The sequence below is a fragment of the Sinohyriopsis cumingii genome, chromosome 9, assembly GCF_028554795.1.
Source record: "Sinohyriopsis cumingii isolate HCF-2022 chromosome 9, ASM2855479v2, whole genome shotgun sequence".
Classification (NCBI taxonomy): domain Eukaryota; kingdom Metazoa; phylum Mollusca; class Bivalvia; order Unionida; family Unionidae; genus Sinohyriopsis; species Sinohyriopsis cumingii.
In genome coordinates, this window is record NC_142969.1 from 39529508 (window position 1) to 39541970 (window position 12463).

At 35.0% G+C, this 12463-nt stretch overlaps 1 protein-coding gene across 1 annotated transcript in view; it reads left to right on the forward strand.

Annotated features, from left to right (window-relative positions):
* The window catches only part of LOC149791597 (CLIP-associating protein 1-A-like), a 131667-nt gene that overhangs the window by 113657 nt on the left and 5547 nt on the right, over window positions 1-12463 (forward strand). Inside the window, exons 11-12 of the mRNA XM_089969457.1 lie at window positions 2650-2694; window positions 11201-11268. Of these exons, the coding sequence (XP_089825583.1) occupies window positions 2650-2694; window positions 11201-11268 (113 nt within the window). The remainder of the gene's footprint in view (window positions 1-2649; window positions 2695-11200; window positions 11269-12463) is intronic.

The window sequence follows — 12463 nt, forward strand, 5'->3', positions numbered from 1 at the left end:
AATGAAAGTTGTGCCAGTATGACATCCAGTATGGCTGCCATGATAGCCTTCTTGAAAATCTTCTTATAACTACTCCTTCATGAATGGATTGTAATATCATCATCAGGTTTTCACTGAAATATTTCTTATACTTGGTCGCAAAGGAAACTGGTGCCAATTTGACCTCCAGTATGGTCACCACAGCAGCCATCTTGAAAATCTTGTTATGGCTGCTACTCTTAATTAGATGGAGTTTTCACTTAAAGACTTCTTATGATGTCAAATTAATCCTATATGAAAATGGTGTTTACTTGGGTCCAATATGGTCACCAGTTGCAATCTTGAAAATCTTGTTATTGCTACTCCAGAATGGATAGTCATATCAACATGGGGGGGGGGTTCTTTGAAAGACTTCTTATGATGTCTAGTTGGTCCTAAGTAAGAATGGTGCCGATCTGAAGTCAAATATGGCCATCATGGCAGCCATCTTGAAAATCATTTTATAGCTACTCTTAAATTGAAAGTCATTTTGCAATGGGCTTTTCATCTGAAGAGTTTTTGTGGTGTCTTCTTGATCCTAAATGAAAATGACTAACTTTCAATATAGCGCCACCATTGTGGCTGTCTTGAAAATAATATTGTGCCTACTCCCAAATGGATTTCTATATTAACAAGGTTTTTTCACAGATAGACTTCTTGTGATAACTAGCTGGACCTAAATTAAAATGGTGCTATTCATACATCCAGTATGACTGCTATGGCAGCTGTTGTAAACATTTTGTTATCACTACTTTACCTGGATAATCATTGATACATGGAGTTTTCACCAGAAGACTTTTAATGATGTCTGCTTTGTCCTAAATGAAAGTGTTGCCAGTCTGATATCCAATATGTCCACCATAGCAGCTAATTTGAAAATCTTGTTATTGCTTAAGAATATCAGAGATGGTTTGAATATGCAGCCGTTAAAAGGAAGAAATGGTCTTGTGAATTCCTAGTAATTCTTTTTGCCCAGTTGAGCATCAGTCTCTTCAAAGAACTTGTTTTGTTTACAGTTGAAATTCATACAACAAATATAAAGTAAATATCTCCATGACATCACTACTACGTCATTCCCTCACTGTAAGGCCTTCATTGTAAGATAGTTCTTGTTATAAGATGACAGTGGTCTCGGATCCCATGTCATTAAGTGGTAGTAAAATTATATGTATCATGTAATTCATTATAAGGGGTTTTGCTGTATACTCATTTACTCTCATGGATAGCATTATAATGAGGGAGTGTTTTATGCATAAACCGCTCTGGTGGCCTAGTGGTTAAAGTGTCTGTCTTGGATGTGGGAGGTCGTGGGTTAGATCCCCAGCCGAGTCATACCAAAGACTTACAAAAATGGAACTAACAGCTGCCTTGCTTGTCGCTCAGCATTAAGAGGTTAGTGTTAGGACTGGGCGGCCTGGTGTCAGGATAATGTGACTGGGTGGGACATCATGCTACATGTATGCGGCATGATGCCCCAGTGCTAGACATCACTATAAACTGCCACATTGCAGACATCGTAGCAAAATGACTGAAAAATTGTTAAAGTTAAGTTAAAAATCCAAATCACATCACATCACATTTTATGCATAATGTACCTCATTATATGGGGATGCTGCTACAAGGTACTACCCTGTGGCTCCCATGGTTAATGTTAAATTTAAGCAGTACTGTATGCATCATGTACATTATTATAATACGGTCTCACTATAAGTAGTATGCTCTTTGGGTCTCATGGACAGTGTTTTAATGAGTACTGTATCAGTCATGCATTTTATTATAATGGGGTCTCATTTTAAGGTAGTATACTCAGTGACTCCCATGGATAATGTTATAACGAGGGAGTACTACATGCATCATGCCCTTTTTACAATGGGCTCACACAGTAAGATAGTGTACTCTGTGACTCATAATGTTATAATGAGGGAGTACTACATGCATAATGTACTTTATTGCATTGGGCTCACACAGTAAGATGGTATACTCTATGACTCATAGATAATGTTATAATGAGGGAGTACTACATGCATCATGTACTTTATTACAGTTGGCTGACACAGTAAGATAGTATACTCTATGACTCATAGATAATGTTATAATGAGGGAGTACTACATGCATCATGTACTTTATTGCATTGGGCTGACACAGTAAGATAGTATACTCTATGATTCATAATGTTATAATGAGGGAGTACTAAATGCATCATGTACTTTGTTACAGTGGGCTCACACAGTAAGATAGTATACTCTATGACTCATAGATAATATTATAATGAGGGAGTACTTATGCTTCTTGTGCTTAATTATAGTGGGGTCTCACTGTAAGGTAGTATACTCTTTCAATCCCATGGACAATGTTTTAATGAGTGAGTACTGCATTGATTGCTTTAAGATTAATGATACTTTGTATTGATGACCTTATTCTACAATGCTGGTTTAATGGCTGTGAATGGGGTATTTCCATGTGTACATGTCAATTGGATTGTTTATCTTTTTAAAATTATTACATTATGTTGGTGTTTGTTTAAAACCTTGTGGTAAAATATATTGAAATCATAGGCCTATGTGTTCGTGAATCTTAATATAATGCCTTCCATTAACTAATAAGCACATTATCTTTTTCTGTTATGATAGCTTCGTTAAGAAGTTCATTTAGAAGGAAATCATCATCCAGCTCAGGTATTTTTACTAACTTGTTTCCCTTTTAATTCCTTGATGCACACACCTAACCAGTCACCCATGCCTTAAAGGTAGAATTGCACTGCCGTTGCTGGAGTAGCTTAAGTTGTTGTCTTGCAGCTTGTTCATGTTGAATTTTTTACCTGTCAGATTTTACCACGGTATGGATCATTCTTCTTTTTAATAATAGATGAGATATGACTTGAGTTGCCAGTTTTTAGCTCACCTGGTCATAAGATACATTGAACTCATGGCATGGCTCTGCATCCATCATGTGTCCTGCGTCAACTGTCATCTGTCCTTTAACAGTTGCTTGTTGACCATATTCCTTTTCTGGTTTTAATCAAATTTGGAATATGGAATATCAAGGTCTCCACTGAGTTTGATAAAAGTGAGAATTTAACAAAAAAGCTTGTTAGCACTATTGAAACCGTATTTCTGATCCAACTTTATTTCAAAAGACATAAAAGTGTTTTACATGATCAGGATATCACACAAGTTAAGTATCGACATATGAATTTGATAATGAGTGAGACAGACATGAATTTGATAATGAGTGAGATTGACATAAATTTGATAATGAGTGAGACAGACATGAATTTGATAACGAGTGAGATTGACATATGAATTTGATAATGATTTACATTGACATATGAATTTGATAATAGGTGAAATTGACATGAATTTGATAATGAATGAGATTGATATATGAATTTGCTAATGAGTGAGATAGACATGTGAATTTGATAATGAGTGAGATAAACTCATGAATTTAATAATGAGTGAGATTGACATATGAGTTTGATAATGAGTGAGATTGACAAATGAATTTGATAATGAGTGAGATTGACATATGAATTTGATAATGAGTGAGATTGACATGAATTTGTTGAGTGAGATAGACATAAATTTGATAATGAGTAAGATTGACATGAATTTGATAATGAGTGAGATTGCGATGTAAATTTGATAATGAGTGAGATAGACTTACGAATTTGATAATGAGTGAGATTGACATGAATTTGTTGAGTGAGATTGACATGACTTTGATAATGAGTAAGGTTGACATGAATTTGATAATGAGTGAGATTGCGATATAAATTTGATAACGAGTGAGATAGACTTATGAATTTGATAATGAGTGAGATAGACTTATAAATTTGATAATGAGTGAGATTGACATGAATTTGATAATGAGTGAGATTGACATGAATTTGATAATGAGTGAGATTGACATGAATTTGTTGAGTGAGATTGACATGAATTTGATAATGAGTAAGATTGACATGAATTTGATAATGAGTGAGATTGCGATATAAATTTGATAACGAGTGAGATAGACTTATGAATTTGATAAAGAGTGAGATAGACTTATGAATTTGATAATGAGTGAGATTGACATATGAATTTGATAACGAGTGAGATTGACATGAATTTGATAATGAGTAAGATTGACATAAATTTGATAATGAGTGAGATAGACATATGAATTTGATAACGAGTAAGATTGACATGAATTTGATAATGAATGAGAATGACATAAATTGGATAATGAGTGAGATAGACATGAATTTGATAACGAGTGAGATTGACATATGAATTTGATAATGAGTGAATTTTACATATAAATTTGATAATGAGTAAGATAGAAAGTGATACATTGTTAAAACAAAAGGGAAAATAAGCTTCTATAAAAGTGTTAAATAATCAACACAGAAGAATAAAAATGAGTATTTAGATTCTTGTGAATAAAAGATGGAAAGGACATTATTAAGCTTATTTGACATAATGTGCCATTTGAGTATGTCTTTTGGCTGGAAATATGATTGGTCTCATGCGAAATGGAAAAGAATTTCCAAGAATTATGTAAAGTTGAGAGATAGCAACAAGCCATTGAGCTGCATGGGGCTTGGAACTAGAGTTTGTGCAACTGTACTAGTGGTAAATAAAGTATGCGTACTTTACAAACTTTTCAGTTGAACATAATGTTTATCGTCGATATGTCGAACTTTTAATTTAGTTTTCCAGCTTTAAAATAGCAGTTATTGATATTTTGTTACACCTTACTGAAAACTGGTCAATCTTGAGGAAAAAAAATCAACTGTCTTACTGAGACAGACTCATCAGGGTTGGCAGATCTGCATCTTAGTGGCTGAACTTCTCAACTGTATTTCAGATCAGATTAGCTTCGACTTGTTAAATGGTGAAGGTCGTAAACAAGATCTATACATATTTATGAGGTAATCTTGTATCAGATTGGATGAGACTGAATTTTGATAAGCACCAGCCTGGTAAATAAGCTTATATGGTCATGGTGTTGGATAGGTTCTGCAAATAGTGAGATTTGCACATGTTAGTGAGATGATTTTGTCTCTTTTGCATACTAGCAACCATTCAGATTCATTTGAGATTAGCAAACCAATATTTCAAACTCCAAATCTGAAACAAGAAATTCTGAATTGACATTGTTTCATGACATTTTCAATAAAAACAAAATAAGAGATGATCATTCAGTTACGTTACATTTATTTTCATGTGCACAGCCACATTAACCATTGAATCTTGCTTTTGCTTGCTTGAAATTAGATGTGCTGTTATGTTATGTGCATTCTGCTTTATCTTGCACATGAGCAGCCAAATGATAATTAACATCTGCTTCACTTAGATCACACTATGATAAATCATGTTGAGGATAGATAATGAAGCAAATAAGACACTTCAGGCAAAGATCATGAAGTGTGTCAAGGCTATAGTTAATACCACGATGAATACTCAATTTGTTTGAGGATGTCATAAGCAGTTCATAACCATGAAGATTTATGATGTTTGCAAGGTTAATTAGATGGATAAACATTTGCTATGGAGGAGTAATTGATAATGAAACATCCAGCTCCAAGAAACACTTATTCTGAAGAAACACAATGGAGAGTAATGAGAAAATTATATTTTCCAGGTTTCCAAATGCTAACTTCAGTTTTGGCATGGGGTACAGGGGACACTTCTGGGTTCGCCAACATTTTTCACTTGCAATGGTTGGCATATATGTGGTGGGCTATACTTGTTACCTTTTAAGATGACAAGACTTCTTTTCTCATCCAATTTCAATAAAATTTGTTAAACAGGTTTATGTCATCAAGGTTGATTATGAACAAGAGACTGCACATTAATTATGACTCTATCTTCCAAATCAAGTTTTATCAGACTTGAGTTTCAGAGAGAGTTTATAGGGGTGTGTTTTTTCAACAGTACAGTCAAAGAAAACGTTAGAAGCGTCAATGACTGCCCTAGCGGCTTAGTGGTTAGAGTGTCTGCCTCCAAAACGGGAGGTCATGGGTTCGATCCCTGGCTGAGTCTTACCAAAGACTTACAAAAATGGTACTAACAGCTGCTTTGCTTGGTGCTCATCATTAAGAGGTTAGTGTTAGGACTGGTCAGCCTGGTGTCAGGATAATGTGACTGGGTGGGACATCATGCTACATGTCTTTAGCATGATGCCCCTGTGCTAGACATCACTATAAACTGCCACACTGCAGACATCGTAGCGATATGACTGAAAAATAGTTAAAGCTACGTTAAAAATCCAAATCACACACACACAGTTCCTTTTAAGTGTAATCGTGATAAATGCAATGTGTCCTCTTGTAATTAAACGTAAAATGCGTCAATCTACCATAACAGCTATGTCCACAAGCGTTTCTCTGAGAATCTAATTAAGTACTGACTGTGTTTTGATAACTGACTTGCGGAAGTATTTGTTGTATTGTTGCACTGAATTAAAATCTGGCTTCCTTTGTATTATCATGTTAATTATGTCTTTTTAATCATATAAAGGAGTTGGAATAAAAGAAAAGTTAAAAGGCATGAAAATCCTACAATCTTAAAATCTAGCAGCCCCAGTCATATGTTGGATGAACTCACTTCATTTGATCAATTGAACACTGTTATAAATGTTATTGTTTATGTAACATAAACTACCTTAAATTAACCGACTCTTTTATAGCTGTGATCAAAGATAACAAGGCAGCCAAGCGAAATGAATAATAAAATAAAGAGCTTGATTTCACAGATACGGACCATTGTGGCAAGTGAGTTTCAGAGAATTCTTGAACTGGCACTTAGAGATATCCTCAAGGATGATAAGAAATTTCATTATTACTTCCAATGAAATCACGAATTCAATATTGTACTAATTGAACAATACAAAAATTGAGTTTGGATTGTCTCACGAAATAAATGTTGTGTGTTTTTGAAGAGAAAAAAAAGGAATCTTGTTTGGTGTTGTATCAACATTTAATCTAGTTCCCTGCACTGTGGACTCCCAGTTTGAAAGAATACTATTAAACAACACTACGGGAACCAGACTGATCAAAAAAACAAAAGCAATGACATAATACATACATTTTTCGTGTACACATAATGGTTGTTGAAACCAGTTGGAACGATCTTTCATATGTTGGACATTTTGAAAATAAATGTTATTTAAACTGCATAACGAACAACTTCATTAGAAAAAGCGCGTTATTAAAAATTATTATCGTAGTGATTGTAAAATAAGGATTCAGTCATTAAATAGCTCAGTTCCCTAATGCCACTTCCCCCCACAGTTTTCTTGCTGTCAAAGCGATGTTTTTCAATTTTTGGAGGTCCCACGGTAACTCGCGCCTCGCTTATAGTGCGGTCTATGTTTATGGACCCCACTGTGCGCAAGTTATTGAGGGAGAGGTGTACTATGCCCATAAACCCTACACATACTATACATTCAGTACTGCCTGTTCTGTGTAATCTGATTGGTTAACTTGTTAAATCTGTTTTGATTGTGTTTTTTCATCTGATTTTGATAAAAATTTGGGATATAGGTCATAGTATCAAGATCTTGGGTGAGTTCGATTGTGAGCAAGAAATATGCTTTTTTTTCTCTTTATTTTTTAAGAATCTGTATCAGACTGAAAAATAGGTGGAATTGACTTGGGATGCTTGGGTTATTGTTTTACACAGGTTGTCTTCTTTCAGTACTACATAAACCTTCATAGGTAAATGGTCAGCTGGTATTGATGTAAGCAAGATGAGTGATGTCCAACCTGCTTGGGGTTCTTGTTTAACATTAAGTCATTCGAAGCCTGAATTTTTCTTACATTGCGGTCATTAACCCCTTGATATATTCTGTGCCTTTGCTGAGGTGAATAACTTGTGAGATATTCAGGAACAAACACAACACTTAGTTGTTGTTGTTGTAGGGTTTAACGCCATTTTTCAGCACAAGATAGGCTATACATGGTGGCCAGTATAATTGGTGAAGGAAGAACCCTGGAAAACCCCGGGAGGAACCACCGACCCATGAGAAACTACTGGCAGGCTTTCTCACGTAGCAACATTAGCCGAGCCTGAGACTCGAACTCAAGCAGACAGGTGAGATGGCAGTGATCCGTAATGGTGAGCGCTTTAGACCGCTCGGCCACTTAGTAAAAAGCTTATTTTTCATTCCACAAGTTCATATTGGATTTATTTCATTTTACACAACTTCAAAAAGGTACCTAATTTTCATTGGTGTCTCCAATGCAATTGTGTCAGTCTCTCTTAGCATTTAACTTTTGCTTTGCTTTTCTCTTGCTGTCTTGTAAATGAATTAGAAACTAGTCTTATATTGAGAAATAAATGTAAAAAGAACCATTTCATAAATTCACATTAAGAACGATTTCATTTTGACACAGATTTGAAATGTTTACATCCTGCTTCAGTGACTAGTCTTTTCTACTGTGGCTTGGTTGGATGTGTCGTAGCCTCAAACATGCCAGATTTCTGAAGAAAGTGGCACATCGTGCCGTTACCCATTTTAGAGATTTGTTATTTGTATTCTTTTGCCAGGTTTATTCAGCTTGATAAAATTATTAGAAGCCTGTTTGAGGGTTCTTGCATTATAGCTGCTGCATTGTAGTTTTAGTACCTGGAACAACAAAGGTTTTAGTATTATGGTAGACCTGTTGTGTACTACTCTGCATAGTCACAGAATTTTAAAAATACTTTTTGTTACATCTAGTCCTGAGATATAACTATTTCTTTTAACGTTGTTTTTTTGTGTTTTTTTTTTGTACCAGCAGATGTAGATTAGGCCAAGTTCTGACATGTTTATGACTTGGTTTAAGTGTGTTTTGTCATTCACTTGATGTATATATAATGTACCATATACTTGCTTTTAAGTCAAGTTAAACTGTAAATGACAAAGATCCTGATCTATCTTATCCTATTGCACCTACAGACCAGGATCTGTGTTGTTTGTTCGACTTATTACTTCTTACAAACTGCATAGATCCAGATTTGCCAGCACATACACTATGGCAGATCTGGTTCTGTGCAGTTTGTAGCTGGACTCAACTCATAAGCAAGTACATATGGTAAATACAAATTGCTTTTTGCAGTTTTTACCTTGTGATGCTTTGTTTGATTAGATTTTAAAACAAAATATGTTGAGTTTTTTTCCCCCAGTATTTTAATCTTCAGAGTTTATTACCAACTGACTTTTTATATTTTTTGACTTCCATATTAAGAAAAGCTATTTTCTAGTCCAGATTTGGTTTCATTCATCATTTCTTTTTAACACTTTTTTAAAAGAATTTGATTAAGGTGCTTTTTCAATCATTGCAAGGTTTCTTGGGTGCCTTCCAGACATAGACTAGACTATCTGATCTGAATAAATAATGACTACTTGGCATGCTGTGTGCCATTTACAATCAACTTTACTTTTTTCAACTAGTACAGTCACAGAGAAACAAATTATTTCATAAAAGTCTGTATCAGCCATGTGAAACTATTACAACAGGCTGTCAAATCCCATTTAACTATTACAACAGGCTGTGGAATACTATAAGCTATTGGCAGATGGAGCAAGTGCATTTGGCATTAAGATCTATTACCGGTAGCCTGGATTCTCGATCAGCAAGTGGGGAGAAAATTTTAAGGAATAAAATTTCAATTTGACTGACTAATTCTAATAGGTTTGCAGCATGAAACCTGAAGAATTTTTATTTTTTTGTACTGCCAGATACTGCAGTTAGCTGTCAGACTTCTTCACTGGCCTTGGATATGCAGAATTACAACCTAAATATCTAACAAATGCAGTCAGGTGCCAGTTATTTTGCAGATTACAGACTGATCTTTCCGCTACCTACAAGTTTGATAATATGACATTCTGAACTATAGCTACTCTGATCCAAGACCAGAAAGCCGTATTGATGGTTATTCATCTTAAAGCAGAGTAACAAATACAGAATATCCTCCCCAGTTTGTTTTGATGGAATTCAGGTTAATGAAAAATTTACATGCATTAAGTAACAGTAGCGAGTGCTTCAGGGTTTTTTGAAAAAAAAATGTATCAATATAGTTTTGTTGAACAGCGCTGGAAGAGGCCTGTCACTTAGGAAATTTACAGAATTCAAAATCTAATGTTTATTAACCTTGTTTTTACTTGGAACTCAGACTTTACAGTTTTTACTTCTGTACAATCTTTCAATATGAAAATTTACAAGACTAAATGATACTGACACACGATCTGGTATTAAAAACATTTGTTATCTTCACTGGTGTCTGTAGAAGTCATTATTGGCAAAGTGTGAAGTATACCTTAATTAGTTTGTGTATAAATCTGATGTAACTTGAGTGTATACATTGATTCTCTTCACTTGAAATCACAACTAGTATGAACTGTATAGACCCTGATCTGCTTGCCAGTTATGTAACAACAAAACATGGTCTACATAGTTCACAACTGGGCACCTAGTACATTATTTCTCACTTGATAATCAGTTTTGTGAAACTGTAAGGGGTGGTCCTAAGTCAAAGAAAGATGTCCAAGTAAATGCACTGTATTTATAAATATTTTGGAAAATGGAGATGCATAGGCTTATAATTGGCTAAATGCAATCTTCACAACCAAATATCATTGTCTCAATCACAAACATGATGAAATCTGAGCCGAACGTTTATAGGAAAGTATTTTAGCTATGTATAAGCCATTGAAAAAGCGTACTTTTGTCATTCTAATACTGTCTACACTAGTATATCTGATACCTATTGCTGACACTAAGAACATTGGAAAACTATTGGATAAACAAGCACGGTTTTTATACAACTTTTAATTTACGACATTTTTTCCCAGCTATGGACTTGTATAAAAGCATTTGTTTTGATAAAGGAGTCTAGGCTGTAATTTCTTTTCTTGTCTACTTTTTCTGCATGTCTTGTGATTAACAGTTTGTGCAACTAAATAAAGGTGCTTACAAATGATTCATGTCTAAGGTTTTATGCCAAGTTAAACCATTTAAAAAAAATTTTATTTGCAGCTGTCGGCTTAGTTTAATAATGGCAGCAACCTCTCCCATTTTCTCAATTTGCTCTGTCTTTCAGTGTACCCAAGTTTACCAGGTGCAGTTTGAATCATCAGTTTTTTACATAACCTAATGGAACATGCAATTTTAGCAATAAAGGGAATAACATAACCTTGTTTTGTATTCAGCAGCCCTGGCCGGTGCAGTTACAGAAGAGGATTTTATCAAGCAATTTGAAGATGTTCCTAATTTACAGGTTAGTTAGAGATCCAGATTTAACACGTACATGAATATAATGTTTTGTCTGTAATTTGATGTCTGCACAATAACTCAAAGTTGTCTTCCCACTTTGTGGATGGCATACATTTTTGGCAAAGAGTCCTACTGATTTCAGACCCAAAAGTCAAGGCTACTGTGACAGAAAGAATGAAAATGGTTTCTGCATAGTAACTCTAGTTGGCCACTGTCTACACTTACCAAACTTTGCAGAAGACTTGCATATGTGGTAAGGAATAGTTCCACTGATATCAGTCATCAGGTCAGAAGTAAAGAATATGAACCAATATTTGTCGGTGCCTTGCACTTGGGGTAATTAAGAAGCCTATCTATTCAGGTATCAAAATTTCAAAGGTCAATGTAAGAATAATTATAAGAAGGAGAATGTTTTTGTATAATACCTTTAGTTATAGCCCACATACCTTGACCAAAATTTATAGAGATTTTGAACTTTGGGTATAGAAAAGGCCTTTTGTTTTGGGGGTCAGAGGTCAAGGTCTATGCGGATGAAGATAACATTTGTTCTAGAGTAAATTCCATTATGAAACATAGGTCTCTTTTTCTCAGGATGTTATAGCCAATAATGTGTTTAAAGTTCCATTACAATGCAGCAGACCAAACCATGCTCACATGACACTTAGACTGGTTTGCCGCTACACTTTTATATGCATGTATTACTCTGTCATTCCCATGGCCATCGACTGTACATGAGATATCATTGTTATTATGAGGACTATCAGAGCCCAAGTCAGTTATCTCCAAGAAACTTCATTCCTAATCAGAAGCAATGCAGCCTATCCCATGGGTACCATCATGGAAACTGTTGCTGTTGTTATGGGTTGAATGCCATTTTTGTAGCACATGATAGGCTAGACATGGCTTACAGTATATCTGATGGAGGAATAACACAGGAAAACCTATGTGGGCAGAGGGGAAATGTCAGTAATCTGTAAAGGTGAATGCCTTGGACCACTCAGTCATACGGGGCTCCAACTTGGAAATTAAAGACATATTATTATGAGACCATTTAGAGTCTTGGATATGTTGGTATTTCTTGGCCTTAAGCACAAAACCATAAGAATTTTTTTTTATGGGAAGCATGCCATCTCAGCCCCATTGACATCATTGGTGTACTTGATAAATTTACGATTGTTCACTCATGCACAAAATAACTA